This window comes from Quercus suber, unplaced genomic scaffold, assembly GCF_002906115.3.
Source record: "Quercus suber isolate HL8 unplaced genomic scaffold, Cork oak 2.0 scaffold_243, whole genome shotgun sequence".
In the NCBI taxonomy this organism is placed as follows: domain Eukaryota; kingdom Viridiplantae; phylum Streptophyta; class Magnoliopsida; order Fagales; family Fagaceae; genus Quercus; species Quercus suber.
This window is the reverse complement of record NW_027069700.1, coordinates 697,680-720,167: the sequence shown is the minus strand read 5'-3', so window position 1 is coordinate 720,167 and position 22,488 is coordinate 697,680. Positions and strand designations below refer to the sequence as shown.

At 35.1% G+C, this 22,488-nt stretch overlaps 2 protein-coding genes across 4 annotated transcripts; one reads left to right on the top strand and one right to left on the bottom strand.

Annotated features, from left to right (window-relative positions):
- Positions 1-689: 689 nt before the first annotated feature.
- Positions 690-2,781, bottom strand: LOC112032768 (uncharacterized mitochondrial protein AtMg00810-like). The gene is made up of 2 exons (XM_065780711.1): positions 2,729-2,781; positions 690-1,758 (listed from the first exon to the last, which is right to left on the bottom strand). Exons 1-2 carry the CDS (start codon positions 2,779-2,781, stop codon positions 690-692), a joined length of 1,122 nt encoding a protein of 373 aa, XP_065636783.1.
- A 2,124-nt stretch (positions 2,782-4,905) lies between these two features.
- On the top strand, positions 4,906-22,043 carry LOC112028649 (vacuolar protein sorting-associated protein 45 homolog). 3 transcript variants are annotated; one of them, XM_065780693.1, is made up of 7 exons: positions 5,128-5,225; positions 5,973-6,129; positions 18,709-18,864; positions 19,005-19,112; positions 19,188-19,309; positions 20,784-20,918; positions 21,496-22,043. In XM_065780693.1, exons 2-7 carry the CDS (start codon positions 6,010-6,012, stop codon positions 21,554-21,556), a joined length of 702 nt encoding a protein of 233 aa, XP_065636765.1. In that variant the 5' UTR covers positions 5,128-5,225; positions 5,973-6,009; the 3' UTR covers positions 21,557-22,043. The 3 variants fall into 3 exon arrangements, with proteins under 3 accessions (XP_065636766.1, XP_065636765.1, XP_065636767.1); XM_065780694.1 differs by lacking the exon at positions 5,973-6,129 and having other exon boundaries at positions 4,906-5,225; XM_065780695.1 differs by lacking the exon at positions 20,784-20,918.
- Positions 22,044-22,488: the final 445 nt, after the last annotated feature.

The following is a 22,488-nucleotide window of genomic DNA, read 5'->3' as shown; positions in this document are numbered from 1 at the left end:
CTGTTCAACAATGAATTTGAGTATGGTTCCTCTGTGGCAATACGAAATACAAAGTCTGGAACTATAAGAGCATTTAGAATGGAAGAAATTGAATTGAATTTCTGTGAAGGTCACAAGTGAAGTTTGTGGGGGTAAGGGAGGTTGACAACGTCGAATGGCTAATAAAGGATGGCGCATCGAGAAAGAAAAGAAAAGAAAACTTGAAGGAGAGAGAGAATGAAAATTAGAGACAACAAATCAAGCAAGAAAGCATTTATAATCTTCACTACAATGGATTTATTTATTTGTCTTTTTGCTACTGGGAATATTTATGCCTACCCTTGCTGGTAACCATATTAGCAGCACATAAAGTCCTTGAAGAAAACTCAGCAAAGCTTGAATTTGTAAGTACACAGTGAAGCAAGTGAATTGAATAACAGAGAGTAACAAGAACGAGAGAGAGAGAGAGAGAGAAGAAGAGAGGATGAGAGAGATTTCTAGAAGAAATAGCTTTGTGAAAATACTTGCTTAGTTAATTCAGAGTACAATGGTTCAATTTATACTAACTTTCCCGCCTAAAACTAACTGACTCCAGGCTTCCAAGACTGACAGCGTTTCACGACCCTCATTAAAATACACGTAGCTAGTTTCATTAAAGGAAACGACATCATATTGAGACTCTGTCTCCATTTAAAAACTAGCCATTAGAACTATCCGTTGGGTTGTTTAGTAGCTATGGCTTGAGGTTTATCCTCAGTTATCTCAGCATCCCCCCTCAAACACGAGGTGGAATCAGCCAAGAGTTTGCCTCGAAGAAACAAGAAGTAAGGCCCAGGCAGGGGCTTGGTGAAAATATCAGCATAATTATCCTTGATAGAAATGAATTTGATCCCCAAATCACGCTTGAGAACCTTCTCTCTGACAAAATGATAACCAACTTCAATGTGCTTTGTCCTGAAATGAAAAACAGGATTGGAAGCTAAGGCAATAGCTGAGATGTTATCACACCAAAGTATTGGAATATGATGAAGAAACAAGTGAAACTCCATGAACAAGGTACGAAGCAAGGACAGTTCAGCTGCAGTGGAAGCCAAAGCACAATATTCTGCTTTAGTGGAAGAATGAGAAACAATAGATTGCTTCTTGGAGGACCACAAAACGGGATTAAAACCAAGAAAAACCAACAACCCAGTTGTAGACTTCCTATCAGAGGGGTTTCCAGCCCAATCAACATCTGAAAATGGTGATAGAGTAAGAGGAACTAGAGAGAGATGAATACCAAAATGTAAAGTACCTTTGACATAGCAAAGAACATGCTTGGCAGCCTCTAAATGCACGGTGGTGGGATGCTGCATGAACTGGCACAAATGATGGACACTAAAGGCCAAATCAGGGCAAGTAAAAGTCAAGTATTTTAGGGCCCTAACCATACTCCTATACTCAGATGGATCAGGTATGGAAGAACTAGTGTAAGGAGTAAGTCTAGTGGAAGAGTAGGAAGGTGTTTTAGTTGGCTTAGCATTCTCCATGTGAAATCTGTGGAGAATATAAGCATACTTGGATTGACACAAGGTGAGACCAAACTGAGTGGGAACAATTTGCATTCCAAGAAAGTAGGAAAGAGCACCAAGGTCTTTTAATTCAAAGGCATGACTGGGAGCTGTGATTAGATGTGAAATATGAGAAGGATCATTACCAGTAATAATGATATCATCCACATAGAGAAGTAGGTAGATGGTGGTGTGAGAGCTTTGATACCATGAAGAAAACTCAGCAAAGCTTGAATTTGCAAGTACACAGTGAAGCAAGTGAATTGAATAACAGAGAGTAACAAGAACAAGAGGAGGAAGAGAGAGAGAGAGAGAAGAAGAAGAAGAAGAAGAAGAAGAAGAGAGGATGATAGAGATTTCTAGAAGAAATAGCTTTGTGAAAATACTTGCTTAATTAATTCAGAGTGCAATGGTTCAATTTATAGTGGGGTGGCAAAATAAGCCTACACCCATTTGCCCACCCAAACCCATCCACTCTAATTGAACCCAAATCCACCCAATTATTAGTTGGGTTAAATGGGCATCAACTCAATTAAACCCAATAATTATTAGGTTTTAACTAAAAACCCATTGAACCCCATTTAACCCATAAAATACCCAAATTCAACCCAACCATTCCTATAACATTATAAAAAAAAAAAAAAAAAAAAAAAAATATATATATATATATATTTTAATGGTTTCTCACTTTTATATATTTATGTTGATAACTCCATAAAAAAATATAAAAAGTTGCTAAAGTGATATATATATTTATTAGAATTTAGAAATATAACTTTGTATATTGTATAAATTAGTAAAAAATAGCAATAAAAATGATTTCTCTTAAAGGATTATTATAAAAATGTCTTTTTATGCTGATTTATGTTGTACTATTTTTTATTAACCTTATAATGTACTATTTTATGTATTTTGTTTCATTTTTTAAAGATATTTTTAGTAAAATTTGCTAATATTTACAAATTTAATATATTTATTTATATTTAAATAATTATTAAATTAATTAAGATTTCATCACGGTTCGACCTCGATTCGACCTCAAAAACTTTAAACCTCTCCCTTTTACAGTTTAATGAACGGTCCGGGTCTAAAAACCTTGCTTCCCTCTACTCCCCTCTACTCTCCTCCCTCTCTAAAAGTTCCCAGCGAGAGACAAAAGCCGCTTAGCAGCTCAAAGAGCCACAACCAGATCGGACAACCACGATGACGACTCTGACTCCACCTCCACATCCACATCATCAGAAGTCGCCATCGCTGCCGCCGACGCCTCTTCATCCACTGGCCGAGCACGAAACTCTTTGATCTCCTTAAGCAAATGCACGAGCAGCAAAATCCTCCGCACCAGATTTTGGGGTATTTTGGAAATTTTCTGGGTTTTGGGGTATTTTGGTAATTATTAGATTTTAGGGTATTTTGGTAATTATCAGATTTTGAAGTATTTTGGTCATTTTGGAATATTTTAGAATACTTTGGTATTTTTCACTTTAGTGGCATTTTGGTAATTTTGATAATTGGATAATTGGGTGGGTTGGGGTTTACCCATAATAATTGGGTTGGGTTGGATTTGGATTATAAGAAATTAGTTAAATGAGTTTTATATACCCAATCCAATTATGTCCACCCCAAACCCACTCATTTGACACCCCTAGCATTAAGTGCCTAATTTAACCTAATTTACACTAGGGTTTTTTTTTTTTTTTTAATATAAAAAAAAAATGAATTAATCTTAAGAGAGAGTAGAGAATCTAGAGATAATGTTTGTAAAGTGGATTCAAGAAGGGTCTCTGCAATGACCAAATCATGATTTACTGAACGTAACCTTGTCTGTAAAGTGGATTCAAGAAGGGTCTCTCTTTGCAATGATCAAATACAATAACAAAGATTGGAAGCACTAGAATCACACATGTCTATTCACACACACACACACACACACACACACACACACAAAAAAAAAAAACACTAAAGTCCAACATTTTTGCTGATGAAAACAATATCCACGGGATCATTACATGTGGGATGTTTCAGGATTAAACAATCCATGCCAGCTATCATTTCAAACAAACCTAAATCTCACATTTACCTCATTGCTTACGATGACAATTACATGATGAAATAATTTCATCCCAACAAGCTAGGATCTAAACGTATATCAGCTTAGCGAGACACTTGTGCAAAAACATAAATTACACGAACTAGCCTAGCTAGAGACGAGCTAGTCTAGTCAATTCAAACCACTTTGCCTAATTTTAACCTTTTTAATTACAAAGTTAAATTGGATAAAGTTTTCTTTAAAATTGGGTTGAAAGAATCTCATTTAACTCATTATGTGGCAATTCATAAGACTGGCTAGTAATTTTTTGACAATATATTTAATCACATAATTCATAAAATCATTTGAACAAGTTGCACGACTATATATTTAGATCTGTAATTTCATCATTTTCATGCGCAAAGCACGTACTAAAAATAGAGAGTAAATTGTTTATAGATGCAATAAACACAGTTCTAAAATCACAGGCGACGTAGTCAAACCCATTGGTTAAAGCAATTGAACAAGAACAAATATAATTGTTTGATTTATCGATATCATACTACTTATATCCAGAAAAAGCAGAAGCATTGGCACCTCTAGAGATTGCAATGGCACCATAAATCAGTTTATTGCAAAAGTGGGACAGCTAAATTGCAAACTGATAAATCTAAGTTCAAATATACAATAGCAACCATTAAACACTAAACAGAAGGAATTAATGGGGGACTTTGGGCTTGCTTTTAAACACCAAACAGATTGCAATGGCACCCCTTACTTATTTTTTTTATTTTTAAGGAACAACCTTGCTTAGTTTGTTTGTCTGTTTATTTATTTTTATTTTTTTTGGTGGGATTTGATGTTTAGATCTTATGTTTTGATTTGTTGTGGATTTTGATATGTGGGTTTTGACTTTGTGTTTTGAATCCTTTGTGGATTTGTAAGTTGTAGTGGCTGTTTTAGTTTGAAAATTTCAAACCGATAGAACCAATTGCCCCGCTAGAGAAAAACCGCACTGTGTAAGGCCAAAAAACCGATCACATTTGTGTAGTGTCAAAATTGGGGTAAAAACTACACCAACCGCATCATGTACTCTCCTAGTTTTAAAGGTTTAAAAAGGCTAAACTTGCCATTAAATTTAACCCGTTATTTAAATAGTTGAACTCACTCAACCTGCTAAGAAATAAATATTATATCAACGATGGTTTATGCAAACTAAGTTGTTATTGGCTTATTGCACAAGCCTAGCTCCATAAATGTTTGGAGGCAAAATTTACATTTTTAAAAAAAATTAAAAGTGAAGGCCCAAAAATGTTGATTTATTTATTTATATTTTTATAAAAGTTAGGCATAAATTATTTTATACGTAATTTTGATAAGCCTGCCTGGTTGATGCTTCCCTCTGAAACGGTGCGTTTGCCCCCCTCGTTCCCACTGCAACTTCTCTCTCTCTCTCTCTCTCTCTCTCTCTCACTTCAACAGTCAAAACACCTTCGCTCCGAATCCGAGAATCCAATACAAAGCAGAATTCAACTTCATCATCGAATCAGAGCCGTAGATCGGAGTGGACCTGAAACATGGTGCTGATCTCGGCCGTACGCGATTACATCAACCGGATGTTACAGGACATCTCCGGCATGAAGCTTCTCATCCTCGATTCTCACACGGTAATCCTCGCTCCCAAACACTCCTCCTCTTCATTTTTTTTTTTTTAACCAATTAGTATATTTTCTCTGTTTGGACTTTGGAATTTGATTTCCTAGAAAATTCCGAGTAGGATTTGAATTTCAATCTCTTTGTTTGGAAATAAAGAAGTAACAAAAAGTTAGTATGCGGTGGTGGGAGGAGCTTCTGTATTTTTTTTTTTTTTTTGGGGGGGCGGGTGGTGTGGGGGAGGGGCAGTGAGGAGAAGTGGGACAGGGAAGGTAGGAAGGTGGTGTGGTTTTTTTTTTTTTTTTTTTTTTTTTAGTGTTAAGGGTATTTTTCTAATTATGTAAAAAAAAAAAATTAACTACATAATTGCAGTCACAGTTGTTGGCCTTGGGTTTTAATTTATCTATAGGTAAGTCTTACTTAGTTCATGGACTTTTATGTGTCTTTGGTCCAATTCATTCAGAAGTTTGTTTGTTGGTCAAAGTAGGAGTTCTAGTTCTATTGGGCAAAGCTAAGATCTAGAGTCTATAGAACTATCATTGCACTTAAAGAAAGATGGAGTTGCTTAATAGAAAAATTGAGTGTTTTGAGTATTGAGGGCACTTTGGCCTTAATTTTCTATTCTCACCTTCAATTCCCTCTTCTTTTCTCTTTAACTTTTTTTTTTTTTATAAGTACCAAGTTTAATTGAAAATGAGAAATAGCTTCTGTTCACTTTTAATTTCCTCTTTCTTCTCACAAAAAGAATGACATCCTCTTAGGAACTTTGACACTCCAAATACTCTTCGAAGGAAAGGAATGAGCAGTAATGCCACAAATAACTTGGTAGTGGGACTGCACATCAAAATTACCACTCCCATTCAAGCTCCTGCTAACATTTATAGGAAAGGAATGAGCAGTAATGCCACAGATAACCAGGTAGTTAGACTGCTCATCAAAAGTACCACTCCCATTCAAGTGCCATCAAAAGTACCGCGCATCTGTTACCATCTGCATTACTGTCCACATTATTATTCAGGTGCACTGTTCACAACTGTAGGTAGATTTGATCTTAGTATCTTCTCATCTCTTTTGCAAACCTAAATCAAATCTTTTCTCATCCTTTCCCCAGTTATTAATTGACCCTAAATCCAAAATCCTCCTAACCCTAATCCTAACACAAGCACATGTAGACAAATTTCCCAATATGTCCTACATCACAGTGGTGTCAGCATGAAGGAGGGAGAAAGAGATTGTGAGGGTCATACCTTGTTTGGAGAGAAGAGAAAGGTGGAGGGGATGTGGGTAGATGGCATAAATTATTTCCAACCTTTTTGTTGTAATTTCCACTCATCCATTGACTAGCAATTTTCAGTTGCACTAAACATATTATACACTGAAACAAATGGAGCCTAAACTTTTGGGGAGTTGAATGGATGATTGATCAATCAAATAATTTTTATATGCAAGAATATAAATTGACAAGCTGTTAGGAATTCAAACAGTTGAGGTCATGGCATAATTTGAGAACTAATTTTAAAGAGATGGTTCATGGGATATGCTCTTTGCATTATGTTAGTGCCAGCTGATAAAGACTAGTAATGTAAATGCTTGAATTATGCAATGAATGAACAAATGTTATCCAAGCTTTTCAAACAAGTTTCATTTGATATATTACAGCATGCAATTGAAAACCCCTTATTTCTGGTGGTGATGAACATTGAGTGCTGGACTTATTATGAACATAAAGCACAGTCATGATATTAGTGAACTGTGCTTCAACATTTACAAGTGTTGGTTTAGCTTAATGAGTATGAGACAAAATGTATTGGGATGTCCAGTTGGTGTTTAGCTTTATATTACGTGAGTTGGAAGATATATCTTCATGAATGATTCTTCAATTGAGGTTTGATCTTTTTATTGTGAGTTGAGGGAATTGTCCTTTGTTATCTTCCCTTGGAAAGCAATTTGGGGGTTAAGGCTCCCTGAAGAGTTTCCTTTTTTGCTTGTACAGTGGCATGGGGAAAGATTATCACAGCTGATAATTTAAGGAGGAGAGGCTTTTATTTAGTGGATTGGTGATGCATGTGCAGATGTGATGGGGAATCAGTGGACCATCTTTTGCTTCATTGTGGGGAGGCTCACTAGTTATGGAATATTGTTTTAAAATATTTTGGGGTTGCAGGGTGATTCCTAAGAGAGTGAAGGATCTTTTGCTCGGGTGGAGAAACAGGTGTACCTTTGAGGATATGGAATGCTTGAGGGAGCAACTTCTTTAGTCTTTTATGGGACTTTGTTTGATTGGTCATAGGTTTAGGGACTCACATCTAGTGAGTCCCTCCCAATGTTTTTAGATTCCCTTTCTTCTTGTACATAGCTTTATGTCTCTTTTTTATTTTTGTGGCTACTTCATGTTTTCTTACATGTCGTAGTCTTTTTTATCAATATCTTATCTTATCTATCAAAAAAAAAAAAACAATTTAGGAGGAGAGGACAATTGGCTAGTGACCACTCTTCATGAAGCAGAGGCCGCTAGTTCAAATCTCCTCTTGGCTGACAGTATTGCCAAGTGCTTACCTTTGCAGGGTTTCAGAAGCACTATTGACACAAGAGGACAAAAAACAGTTAGGGTGTCACAGATGTGGGGTTGAAAGTCCAATTGGCAGGATCTAGGGAATGCGGAGAAGTATGACTTGCAATTTCTCCTCACTAGATAGGGCAGGGTAATTGTTGTGATTGTTTTTTTTTTTTTTTTGGATAGTGTAGGGAATTTTTCTAAGGAAGAGCTCTTTGGACTCTCCTCTAGCCATTAAAACCTACATGCAACTTCTCCTGCCTGTCAAAACCAGTTGCCAGGTAATCTAGGGGCTTTCACCCCTAATGGGCTATTATAGAGTTTGTCCCCCCTATTCTCTTATTTGTTTATTTTTATTTTAGACTTGGTAATATTTGGAACTGTGACCTACCTATCAAAAAAAATATATTTGGAACTGTGATCAACCCTAACCCAATCTAAGGCTTATCACTTGACCAAAGCCGAAGTAGGATGATGCATTAGTGATAGATGCAATTTTGAGGTTTCTGATACCAATCAAAGCATTGGCATTAATTTTTACTCTACTAGTAATATATGACACTAAGTGTGGTTAGGCTGCAAAGAAGGATTTTGTGTTCTGGATTTTAATAAATTTCAGCTGGATCAGACCCATACATTATTTATTAGTAATTTACACATTTATAGGAAGATTCAGTTGGATTGGAGTTTGGACTTGTTACATGGGGCAGGATTGGGCAAAATTTTTAAGTAATCCTAAACACATTGGGGCAAAGGTATCCTTATATATCCAAATGGGTGTTCTTGGGCCAAGTGGATAACAAGCAAAAAGGTTTTATCCTGTATGTGTTTGCAAAGTTTTTAATTAGGATGGTCAGGATTGTTGTCAAAAGAAGATGAGAATTGATTATTTGTGGTGCATGAAGTTGGGGTGAGCAATGCATTTTTTGTTCTAATCATTAAAACAATTTGATTGTTAGTATTAACATCCAAAATTTACAAATCACGTGCAAGAATGTGATACATCCCTTGCTTTGGCATATCTTTATCCTCTCAGTGGATTCTCATATTTTTTTTTTTTTTTTTTTTTTTTTTTTTTTTTTTTTTTTTTTTTTTTTCAGTTGTCCCATAAGTTGTGTATATATACTTTTCTGATTTGGTCATCATATGAGACATGGGCCGGCTGAAAAGCTTTTCTGCAAAATCCAAAATCCTTGACTAGGAATCAAAGGCTGTAGAAGCTCAAGCAGTCAGAAGCAAGAATCTAAGAGGAATAGAAGCAAACAAAAACTTCACTCCTTGAACATGGGTGCATTGTCTTGAACAAAATTAAGAGGCTCAAACCATGGCAAGACTTACATTGTTCAAGTTTTGCCAACATTAAAGATATGAACCTAACAAATTAGATTAAAGACCAAAAAAACAACAAAATTAATGCTAACCTTCTATATCTTTATGGATGGCCTCAATTTTCTCATCAACTTGGGGAAAAAAAAAGAACCAACGACTTCCCTTTTTCACTTCTCCTTAATAATTTTTATACTACTTCCATCTCTTACCTAAGATGCCTGTTCAAAGACTAGATAAAAGGGCTATGGTCAACTGCAGTACAGGCATGTGCTTCATTCTAGCTTTGGGGAGCTGAATCCTTTTATCTTCATTACAAATAGTGTTGTCTAGACTTCCCCTATGTTTAGCAATCCTTCACTACTATTACATCAGGTGTATTTGTTCCAAACAAAGATCCATAATTTATCCAGTGCCAATAGAACTCCCACAAACCCAAGCTCCATCAACATGCACAGAGCTACATCTAGGTTTTGTTGTAATATTTGTGTTAGGACCAAGTGCTTATCCCCTATACCAAAAGTTAGAGCTGCGCAACTTTATTCTCTTAAAGGGTGGCAGACCAGCACCAATAGGTTGACCAAAACTTGGCCCAACTTGGCCTCCCCCTCTAGCAGGATGTTGGACTTGACCCACTAGCTCTCTGCCCAACAATTCCACCCCCAACACTTGCACGTGCATAGCAGGAAGTCGAAGTGTGACCGAGCTTTAATACCAATCTAGTGGCCCAAGTCCAACAATTTACCTCTACCTTGGGTATGGTGGACAATAAACACTAAAAAGACTGAATACATTATTTATTTTTGAAAGGAATACATTATTTGTATTGCAAGCCTAAGTTGTAAAGATGGAGCCTTAAATTACAGGCCCTTAATATAGACCTAATGAGGTTTAATAGTACAAGTACTCTATTGCAAGCCTAATAATGACATGTACCGTGCAAGATGCTATTGACGCAGTCTATGCACCGTATGTATGTCGTATGTTGTTGGTGCAACCACAAACACAAAACCATGTAATGTGGAACTATGTCGAATTTTTGTCATTCAAGTAGGCTGAATGGGTAAGGCTTGGACGTTTCGTGCAACACACCTAAGTTCGAGTCCCGTTGCCCGCAGGTTTTCGTTGGTGGGTAAACTTAGTGGTGAGGTGTACTCACAAATGTGAGGTGACTCCCGCACAGTGGTACAGAAGGGCCCCCGAGATCGGACTACCCCGACTGAGACCATTAGCTCCCTGCTCGGGGGTGTAAAATGACCATAAAGACCCCTTTTTTCATTCTCAAAAAAAAAAAAAAAAAAAAAAAAAATTGACGCAGTCTATGCACCGTATGTATGTTGTATGTTGTTGGTGCAACCACAAACACAAAACCATGTAATGGGAACTATGTCGAATTTTTGTCATTCAAGTAGGTTGAGTGGGTAAGGCTCGGACGCTTCGTGCAACACATCTAAGTTTGAGTCCTGTTGCTCGCAGGTTTTCGTTGGTGGGTAAACTTAGTGGTAAGGTGTACTCACAAATGTGAGGTGACTCCCGCACAGTGGTACAGAAGGGCCCCCGAGATTGGACTACCCCGACTGAGACCACTAGCTCCCTGCTCCGGGGTGTAATATGATCATAAAGACCCCTTTTTTCATTCTCAAAAAAAAAAAAAAAAAAGTAAGGTAAATTTAAAATTTTACCACGAAAATATGGTATAAATTGTTATGAACTTGTGGAGCGTGCATAGCGGTCACACACTATCACTTTTACTAATGTTTGCTTAGACCCTAACTCTCATTAATTGATGGACCATGTTATTTCTAGTCTTGTCAAAAAAAAAAAAATTTGTTACTTCTAGTCTGTTTCTTAAAAATATTGCTATTAGTCTAAGAGGAACAATGAGATTCATATGATGATCTAGGCAGTAGTCACATGGTCCTTGTGGGAAATCATGTTTGGGTTCCGAGTATATCCTAGCGCCAACTTGTGGTGACCATTCTATTTTGAAAAAAATAAAAATAAAATAAAAGCCCCAATATATGTCTTGTCAATGTCTTTATAAATACTAAGAAGGACAAGGATTTGGCAATATGACAATTTTTGAAAATTAGGACATGATACTGCGGAGATACATGAATTAATTAAATATTAAATATATTTTTTATATATTGCTAAGTTTTTTTCTTCTTTGAATTTATGACCATTAAATGATGTTTAGAAATCAAACCAGGATTACAAAAATTAATAAAAAATAACTAGATAAGTATTCATCATTGAAACCAATACATAAAATATAAATATAAATTCTCACAAATTTGAGTTATTTTTTACTATCATGGGTTTGGGTTATGATCGTATTTGGACTATATTATGGTTGTATATTTCAACATTTTTTTTAGGGAAAAACAAAAGTTGGGACAGGCATGTTGGTGTGTCCCAAAGGTATCTAGTACATATATGTATCAAATACCGTTACTTGAGAAAAATGCAGTATTTTCCATGCTTCCTAGTTTTGAAGACACACCAAAATATAACCACCCCTCTCTCATTTGCATCATTCTTGATTAAGTCATGGTATTGTGGACCAATTTTTTGTATCTATAGACTTTTTAAATATATATATATATATATATATATATATATATGTGGTTCATGTTAATTACTAATTACTAATTGTGGAAGTGATTGATCCAAGCACACTACTTGGCCATGGGCCCTGTTCGAGGATGAATAAAGATCCACATATATGTCAACCAAAGTCTAACACGTGGACCAGGTTTAAGGAGGGAAGACATCTAGATCATTCAAAAACATACAATAGCTGTGAATGAGAGGTCCGAGGAGAAAAGGAAGACAGGTCCGCCGACCGAGGATCCTGAGGAGCAAAGACACCATAGGAATACTTTAAGTAACTACCTACACAGGAAAATAAAGCTTTAGGGAAGACAACAGAGCCGTGTAAGTAACGAAATGAGGAAATATCTAGGAAGATGAATGCCACCTCCATGTTTAATGCACTGCACCAACTAAACTTGCCACATTTATGAGGAAAAGATACTTGAACAGTGATTTCACAGTTCACAACCCTCTCTACCACCTCTAGAAGGGTCCTGATGGGACAAGCATCTAAATGGTTCTCCTAAAACGTGCAGATGGAGGGTTGAGATACAATGAGAGGGACTATATAGGAAAAGGAATCCCACAGAAATATGGGATGCACATTTGACACAAGAAATAGAGAAAGGAAGAGAAAATTGAATCTCATTGTAAAAGTATCAACAGTGACTTTTAATGAACAACTCCCCCTCGAACTTGCTCAAGGAAGATTTTATGCTTAATTTGTGTCTCTTGGACTCATAGTGCTAGCCCAATTATGCACAAGTATTTATTTACTTTGCATTGTAGTTGGCTCATAAAACCTATTCTCTTACAAATCTATTATTTTGGGCTTGTTGTACTGGGTCACACCGTTCTAAGTGGGCTTGGGCCACAATCCTGATCCTTACAATTGGGAGCGTCTGTGGAAAAAGGCGTCTACAATCTTTGTTAGTAAAGCTTTCTTTCTAATAGCAAGGAGAAGAGATGGCAAGCTCTAGGCAGAATAGAGAGGAGTCCGTGGGGTCGCAAAGTGTAGACCATTTTGTCAGCTTGGAGAGAAGGAGGGATCAAGAGGCTAACTGAACTCCTAGAGTACGGGTTGAAACGGACTACACGGATCATACTAGCAGTAGTCATTCGAGGCCTGGAAGTCATATCTCTCATGATGAAGAAACGAGGAATCTAGAGATTGATCATTTACGTAAGAAGTTGCACCGCAGGGAGCATGTCAGGGGGAATAGGACGCCCCCATCCAACTCAGGGACTGTTAGGGGAAATTTCCTTTAGTTTCCCTTTGAGTTTAGACCAATGGATAACTCAAGGAATTAATGTCTGGTAAGCTGCATCTCTGGTTCATTTTGCGAAAATTAAGCGGAAGATTTTAAACAGCATGTGTTGGGCATTCTAGGGAGTTTCAATTTCAAGTGTTTTTGATGTTATTGTGTCTGTGTTTCCATGTCAATTGGGAGAAAAGTCACATCCTAGTTTTAAGCTCTCCACAAGTTTTTGATCTGCCCAATGTTTGAATTTAGGGTTTAAACTTCTTTCCTTGATGAAACCAACAAAACCTAGGTTGGGCTATGGATCTGTTTTTTATTTGGGGAGGGTAATAGGTTTTCTAGGTGTTGTGTAAGTTATTTGAAGTTTTATAGGCGATTAGCAGTTAGTGACATCATCCAACAGGATTAACACAAAATTTATGCCTTCTCATAAAAACGAAAGGCCTATGCAAAAACAATTTCTGTGTTACAAGATTATAGTGCTTTTTGGTCTCCTGAATTATTGTTTATATTAGCATATCATGTTTATTCCCTTCTCATTCTCAACCAAAAAAAAAAAAAAAAGTTTCTAACCTTCAAGTTATTGTCTGAAACAAAGTGTTCATCTACTGATATTGAGTTGTGCTACATAACACCATTTAGAGACTTTCTCAACCAACACCCCCCCGCCCCCACCCCCTGCGAGTGGCATGTACACTAACATGGGCTCACCAGTAAACACTGGGGAGGGACAGATGTGATAGTTGGTGTTTTTTTGGTGTCAATAGACTTACCTACTGATATTTGATTTGAGAATCCTAAATTTGACAGCTTGAAATTAGTGCCGGAAATATCTAGCATACGGCTCAAATGTTGAGCAATGACCTTCTTCCCTTTTCAAACTTCAATGCAGCAGTGACAAATCTTTTAAACAATGAAAGTGTATCTGATATTGACTGTTTACGCCTAGTGATGCTTTATGCTTTGCACTACGAGAAGGAAAGCCCTGTTCAATTGATGCAACTTTTCAACAAACTAGCTTCTCGGTCTGCCAAGTACAAACCATGGGTAAAATAAGCAAACCAGTATTTCTGTTTTGCATGCTTTGATGCTTTAGTAAAGCAGCAAATATGTTGAAATTGTTGTGTTCCTTGCTAGTTGCTAGATGATTCACTAGTTTTGAAAAATTGGCCATCATGGTATGACAACTTGTCCGGTCGTCTTGAAGCAAGCAGGGGTTGATAAGCGAACTGGGGATCTTTTTGGAAATCAAGTTCTTTTGAATATTGCTCGTAACATGGCTTGTGGACTGAAGGCTAGTTAGAAACACTTCACTTTCTGCTTGCGGAGTTAGATGCTTATACTGTTAGAAATTAATTTGTAATTTTAATAAAGAAATTTCTAGATGATGGCTGTTAGTATTTCAGGGTGATAAACTGTTGGTGTTTTGTGTTCATAAGGGTCAATTACTAGTATCTAGAAGTCTAGAAGGCTCTTTCAAGTATAAATAAGAGCTATTGTACTGGTTGCGCATGTGTGTGGTAACATGTTTATGTATGTGTGTAGGTTTGTATGTACATGTATGTGTGTATGTTGAAATATGAAATTTAAAAGCAAAATGTGGTTACATAAAAAAAATGTTCAAGCAATATTTATGAAAGAATATAAAAGTTTTGAACAAGTTGGGGTGAGCAATGCATTTTTTGTTCTAATCATTAAAACAATTTGATTGTTAGTATTAACATCCAAAATTTACAAATCACGTGCAAGAATGTGATACATCCCTTGCTTTGGCATTTCTTTATCCTCTCAGTGGACTCTCATAAAAGAATCTCTGCGCACGCAATAAAAGAAATTTCCTTTGGTTTCCCTTTGAGTTTAGACCAATGGATAATCCAAGGAACTAAGGTTTGGTAAGCTGCACCTCTGGTTCATTTTGTGAAAATTAAGCGGAAGATTTTAAACAGCAAGTGCTGGGCATTCTGTGTTACCAAAAAATACAAACAACGTTACTAGAACAACATTACCAAACAGGCCCTCAATTTCAAGTGTTTTTGGGTGTTATTGTGTCTTTATTTCCATGTCAATTGGGAGAAAAGTCACATCCTAGTTTTAAGCTCTCCACAAGTTTTTGATCTGCCCAATGTTTGAATTTAGGGTTTATACTTCTTTCCTTGATGAAACCAACAAAGCCTAGGTTTAGTCTCATCTATATATTACTAAAAGCTGAAGCGTAGCATTTAATGTTGCTACGCTCAGGTTGAGCCACGTCAGCAGCCATGCCATTTTCACCATATTTTTTGTAATTGTTCAACAATTTAAAATTAGTTTTTTCCAATTTTAAAATACTAACAAATATAAAATAAATCTCATCCTTATCTCCACCATAAAGCCCACTCTTATTAATTTAATTCCCACCACTATCTTCACCATAAACCCCACTTCTTATTAATTTAATTCCACCATCTATATATATATATATATATAAGCTTAAACAATCACATGTTATATATTTTCCTCTCTTTCTTTTCTTTATATATTCTCTCTTTTTCAAAATCTATATCTATTCTACATATATCTAAAAGCTGAAACGTAACATTTATTGTTGTTATGCTCCAGTTGAGCCACATCAGCGTCCACGTCAATATCTTATTTCTTTCTAATTTTCTATAATTTTTTTTAAACATTTACTTTTTTTTTTTTTTTAATATTTAGACTTTGTCCAACATTTGTTACTCTCTTACCTTTTCATCTCCCCACTATCCCCTACTTTAATACCACTCTTCATCTTTCTCTTCATCTTCCCTTATTTTGTCTATTCTTATTCACACCATTTTACTATAAATTTGTCATTCTCTCTTCCATTCTTTGCATAGTTTTTCCTTACAAACAAAGGTTATCTCTCTCTCTCTCTCTCTCTCTCTCTCTCTCTCTCTCTCTCTTAATTTTTGGTTGATTTAATTTATTTTTCTTGCATCTCTACTTTAGGTTGATAAATTTTTGTATTCTTTAGAACTTTACTTATGGTTGATGTGGTGAATCAGAAAAGTATTAGAAGATTAATTGTAATTGTGTTGTTGTTCCTGGGTTGCATTTTTTTAAGTGGGTTAATTTTAATGGGCAATGTGACGGCGAGTGTGGGAGTGAATTCGTTGTCAATATTATGAGGTTTGCTATTTTTGGTTTTTGCATATTGTTTTCTTGATCATAGGATTAATGAGTGTCTTTGGTTTCGCCTTTTAGGTTCTTCTATGTTATTGTTATTGTTATTGTTATTGCTGCTGTTGCTGCTATTTTTTCCATTATTTTTAATTAATTTGGTTGGCTGATTGGAATAAGTTTTGGGAGTACTGGTTGAAAACTTTTTTTTTTTTTGAGTCAGTACTGGTTGAAAACTTTGTAAATTGTTGTATCTCTGATTTTTTTTCCCTCCCAAATTTGGTGGACTTTGCATATATGGAAACTAATTATTTATGCGTGAGTTTTACATATGGAAAGGGGTTTATTGAAGAAGAACATCCAAGACTAACTTCTCTAAGTCCATTGAAAAAAATCAAAGTAAACACTAAACTTTGATCCTCTACTCTACCCAAAATAATAATAATAATAATAATAATAATAAAAGCAAACACTAAAAAGAAAAAAGTGAGCACGTTATAGAGTTGGAAATTTCATTGTAGAGAACTTTAAATTCTATTATTTTGCAAACTAGCTGGCTCTTCTCATGGATTTATGCTATTTGAGACTTCAGGAAAAAAGTGACAAGAGGAATTATTTAGAACCTTAAAATAAATGAAGGGTTGAGGAAGTGGCAAAAATGGAAGGATAGTAGATCTGTACGTTTGAGTTGCAGAGAAAAGGTGATGGAAAGAGACTATGAGAAATTGAGAGGGGCATTTATTGAAGTTAATGGGAAATATGAGATAAAACATTAATTTTAGAAAATTGATGATGTGGCCTGTAGTGTATTTTTAGACTTTGATCTATTTTGAATTAATGGTATAAAAATGATGTAATTTGAACTCATCTCATTTATATATAAATTTATAATTAATTTACTCTTTCTTGCAATTTTACTTTAGGTTGATGAATCATTGTTTCTTTTTTTTTTTTTAAATAATATTATTTTGGGCTAATACAATTTGGTAGTGTGTTTTTTTTTTTTTTTCATCACAAGTCTTCTCTCTCCCTCTTATAGCTTTTGTTTGATTTTTTTTTTTTTTAACATAATACTTAGTTATTTTGAAAGTGAGATTTTGAATTTATATCAAAATACAATCTTGGCTATGGATTTGAATGTGATTATCAACTATTAAAACAACCCAAGATGAATATGTATAGACAATTTATTTGTTTTAATTTTTCATTGATTTATTATTTAGTTATAACATCAAAATTCAAGTAAATGAATATTTAAAGTTAAAACTGCCTAAGATGAATTTGTAAAGTCAATATATTTTATATATTTAATATTGTTAAAAAACGAAAAGCAAAAAATAAATAATAAAGAGCATAATGACGTGAAAGATGATAAAGCTCAATACAAAAGTCCAGTTAAAGGCAACTAATCTTAATAATTGAAAATGCATGTAGTCAATTTTTATTTGTTTGATCATGTTCTCTTTATATTGTTATACAAATTATTTTCTTTCATTTGGATAAATGAAATGTTCATTTTTTTTTTTTTTTTTTGAGAAACTAAAGTGTTCAATTTTAGATATAAAGTCTACTTTTTTTTTTCTATATATTATTTTAAATATTTTTAGAAATGTCTAAGAAATATGCAGTTCTAATCTAATATATCTATATTAGCAAACAAAACCCAATTAATAGTTCAAAACTACTCCTAGGATAAAAAATTATAAATAATAATAATCTCTTTTAAGAGAAGGAGAAATTTGGATAATATATTTGAAACTTAAATAGTTTAATTGTACTAAAAAAAATTAGAAAAACATAATGTACAATAACATAATTTTAAAAAATATGGTTTGCCTAAAAAATGAATAATATCAACTAAAAGAGTCCAAATAATAAAATGATGATATATTTTTTGAGATAGATAAATGAAATATAATTTTAGAGATTGTTTTATTTTTGGGAAAAAAAATTATTTTCCACAAAATTTAGAGAGAAAAAATTATATATTATACTATAACTATGAAATAATTATCTATTCCCACGCATCGCGTGGGTCTGCGACTAGTTATTATAAATAATAAAGCCTTAGTCCTTTGGGGTTGGCTATGGATCTGTTTTTTTTTTTTTTTTGGGGAGGGTGTGGGGGGATGATTAGCTGTTAATGACATCATCCAATAGGATTAACTCAAAATTTATGCTTTCTCATAAAAACGAATGGCCTATGCAATAAATATTGCTTATGTTTGATTACCTAATTTTCCTTTCTGTGTCACAAGATTATAATGCTATTTGGTCTTCTATATTATTGTTTTATTAGCAGATCATGTTTATTCCCTTCAAGTTATTGTCTGAAACAAAGTGTTCATCTACTGATATTGAGTGGTGCTACATAATACCGTTTAGAGACTTTCTCAACAATCCCCACCCCCGCGCCTGGCATGTACACTTACATGGGCACACCACTAAACGCTGGGGAGGGAGAGATGTGATGGTGCTTTTTTGGTGTCAATAGACTTCCCTACTGATATATGATTTGAGATTCCTGAATTTGACTGCTTGAAATTAGAGCCAGAAACATCTAGTACACTGTTCAAATGTTGAGCAATGACATTCTTCCCTTTTCAAACTTCAATGCAGGCAGTGACAAATCTTTTAAACAATGAAAGTGTATCTGATATTGACCGTTTACGCTTAGTGATGCTTTATACTTTGCGCTACGAGAAGGAAAGCCCTGTTCAATTGATGCAACTTTTCAACAAACTGGCTTCTCGGTCTGCCAAGTACAAACCAGGGGTAAAATAAGCAAACCAGCATTTCTGTTTTGCATGCTTTGATGCTTTAGTAGAGCAGCAAATATGTTGAAATTGTTGTGTTCCTTGCTAGTTGCTAGATGATTCACTGGTTTTGAAAAATTGGCCATCATGGTATGACAGCTTGTCCAGTTCGTCTTGAAGCAAGCAAGGGTTGAGAAGCGAACTGGGGATCTTTTTGGAAATCGAGATCTTTTGAATATTGCTCGTAACATGGCTCGTGGACTTAAGGTTAGTTAGAAACACTTCACTTTCTGCTTGCGGATGTGGTTAGATGCTTATACATGATTTTCCCACATGCTGTAGGGGGTTGAGAATGTTTACACCCAGCACCAGCCCCTTTTGTTCCAAACCATGGAAAGCATTTCCAAGGGACGGTTGAGAGATGTGGACTACCCATATGTTGGCAATCACTTTCAGCAGGGCAGGTTCATTTTCTAAAATAACTGTTTCTTCCCAGGAATGTTGCAGTTTATCTCTTGCAAATTTTGGAAGGTATTGTTTCTTTCCACTGTTTTAAAAACCTGAGTGGACCAGCTGATTCAACTGGTTCAATCAAGAACTCTATACCAATCCAAATATAGCCTAAAACGGTAAAACAAGATTTTCTGAAAAAACCGGGCTTAACTGAATAACCAGTGGTCAGACTGCAAAAACTGGTAACTGGAACTTGTTGGGCATGTGTGTGTGGTACATGTTTATGTATGTGTGTAGGTTTGTATGTACATGTATTTGTGCATATTATCTGGAAGTAGTGCCTAGATAATTCTAGTTATGTTACTAATTTTACTCTTTAATAATGAGAAGAGTTTATGAGGAAAAACCCACTTCATACAAATTTCTCAGTCTAAATAAAATATTATCTCTCATCAGATATATGATGCTAATGTCTAACTTTCAGCACTTGTTAAAGAACGTATGCTGGTCCGTAATGAAGGTATGCTGTTATGCTAATGGCTCATTTGAAGCAAACCTATCAACATAGTTTATGGCAGGTCACACACCAAAGGTATCAATTAGGGATTTCTTATCTTTGGGAGTTTGGGCCTGTGCATATTTTGGGCATTGATGCTTCACCCTGACACTATGCTATATATAGTAATAGGGATTGATATGAGTTAACTGAGGTGGGTGTGTCCCCTCAATTTGTTGAAGACAGTTTTTAAGCCATCTAGCCTACCCCCAGAACTTAGATTATTGTTCATTTAATGGAACCTATTACTGTTTCTGTGTAGCTTCTTGATTACCATGCATCCAAATTAGATATACAATTTTGATAAGTAATAAGTTGTATTAAGAGGGGAAAAAAAAAAGAAAGGAGAAATCCTAGTGCACGGGAGGTATGCAAGGAAAACACTTAAAAAAGAATTTTATATAATACTTTTTTTTTTCATTAAGAAAGTGCAAAAAGGGGCACAATCCTCGTACATGGGATGACAAAAAGAAGACCCAAAAGAAATAAAATTAACATGTACAAAAGAAAAACTAAAACCAATGAGGTCCAGCTTAAAGGGAATCTCCTCCCCTTGTAAGAAAATACTAAAATGAGGGGGGAAAAGGACTAAGATATGAAATTAAAAATGTCTATAAATTCCAGAAACAAAAGTAATGGTAAGCTAGAAGTAGATGTTAATGTCAAAATTAGATATATATGCCCCTGATCACCTATCGTCTCAAGTTTTTCTACCATTTTACTCAAGTCTCCTATCTTTCCCCTTCATTTTGCTGTTACATGCTACAGTAAAGGCTTTTCAAGCATGGACAGACTATTGTAGGATTGAACGTTAATTTATATTTGAGATAGCCATAGCCTTTGAGGTGAAACTTATAGCCTTCAAATAAAGATTTTTAAAAGGCTTTGGATAGTATAGCTTGAATGACAAACACTTCATCTTTGAGCAGGCCACAGGAAGTAGTCATATTCATTGTTGGAGGGACGACATATGAAGAGTCACGTTTTGTTGCTTTACAAAATGCCAGCAATTCTGGAATTCGTTTTATACTTGGTGGTTCTGTGGTTCTGAATTCTAAGAGCACGTATGCTTTTGAATCATCATTGTGATTTTAGAAGCACGGTATTGCTGTGCTAGCTGTGGTTCATGCTTGGCACGCACTAGCTTTAAATGCTAACTTCTATGGCCTTCATCTTTCTTGCATCAGCTGCAAATTTGAGAATGTAGTTGTGGGTTGGATTGCATCATGTTAATTTGACACTTGGTGAAACTTTGTTGGGCTTGTGGATTTTGGTTTGGCATTACTCATCCCATGTAGGTTGCAAGCATGCAATGATTTGTGGTTTCTTAAAATTTACAAATCAAAATTCTTTTAAAGTTCCATTTTTTGACCCAATCTTGACCCAAGCCTAGAGAATGGAAGGTTGTTATAAGCACTTCTATAACTTCAGTCACACTTTACTGAACTTAAATCTCAACTAATATAAATAGACATAAATTGTATTTAATTTATACTCGTCATATTTATATGATATGCTTAGTTATATAGTGATTATTTGAGGCTAGTTTAGTTATTTGATGGAATGTAGTTAAAGTGGAAACTATCCTTGCTTTACACAATTTCCTCTGATCCAATAATCATTTTGGCCAAACAAAAGCAGGTTTCTAAAAGACTTGGAAGAAGCTCAAAGGATAGCTCGTTCTCGCACAGCAGTGATTTGAAGGCCCATCATATGGGTCTAGAGAGCCAATAGATAATTTTTATGGCTTTATACAAAGCTTTTGACTTGGTGACTGGCAGTGGTAAGATTGTTAATGAATATTGGGAAGAGGAACTTGATGATCATCAGAATCAACCCACCTTTCCTGCATAAGACATCCAATATTCACCAATTTGCAAAGGAATAAAAAGAAAATAGGTTTTTTGGTATTGGAATATGAGATATTACTGATTCGTGAGAAACAATTTGCAGACAGCCTTATTGCTTGTTTAACAACACTACCTTGCCTTGTGAACGAAAATGTAAAATCACACAATTTTTTTTTTTTTCTTTCTTTTTTGGATTGTATAGATGCTTGATTTATCCTAGGTAGTTTTGTACTTGGGACCATATTGTGAAAAGTTACAGCTGAGCATATGGTTGAGCCAGGGCCAGGGGTTTTGTTTATACTTGAGCAATCAATGTTCTGGTGACATGGGAAGTTGATGTAGGACACAATTTACTATTTAATTATTGTAAATTATTATTCTTAAAAAAACGTTATTTTAGGTTTAGGTGATTTATTTCCTTGTTTTTAGGTACATTTAATGCTTTTTAGGTCAAATTTAATTCCTGTTATGGTTAGGTATCAATTAGGAGTTAATTTAGATTTATTTTCTTGTCAGTCAAGTTTTAAGGAGCCCTTAAATAGGCCCTTAAGTCTGTAAACGTTTTTGATAGACTATTATCAATAAACACAGACTTTTGTCAAATTTTCTTCTGGTGGATTCCAGTTTTATCTCCTTGTGGATTCAGGGAAACCCCTCGTGGATTCGAGGTTTACTACCAGAAACTAACAGTTTAGTTTCTGTCCATCAAGAGAGCATAATCTTACCTTCTGTTGTAGGACTTTAAAAGTAGGAAGTAAGGCTACAGCATTTGATGCAACATGAA

Excerpts from the sequence above, each read along its gene's own strand:
- LOC112032768 (XM_065780711.1), bottom strand. The coding sequence starts at position 2,781 with ATGGCGACTTCTGATGATGTGGATGTGGAGGTGGAGTCAGAGTCGTCA. Across the intron at positions 1,759-2,728 it reads GAGTCAGAGTCGTCATCGTG|CTTTGCTGAGTTTTCTTCAT; the intron begins GTTGTCCGATCT and ends TGCAAATTCAAG.
- LOC112028649 (XM_065780693.1), top strand. The coding sequence starts at position 6,010 with ATGAGCAGTAATGCCACAAATAACTTGGTAGTGGGACTGCACATCAAA. Across the intron at positions 19,310-20,783 it reads AATCACTTTCAGCAGGGCAG|GCCACAGGAAGTAGTCATAT; the intron begins GTTCATTTTCTA and ends ATCTTTGAGCAG. Across the intron at positions 20,919-21,495 it reads GTTCTGAATTCTAAGAGCAC|GTTTCTAAAAGACTTGGAAG; the intron begins GTATGCTTTTGA and ends AAACAAAAGCAG.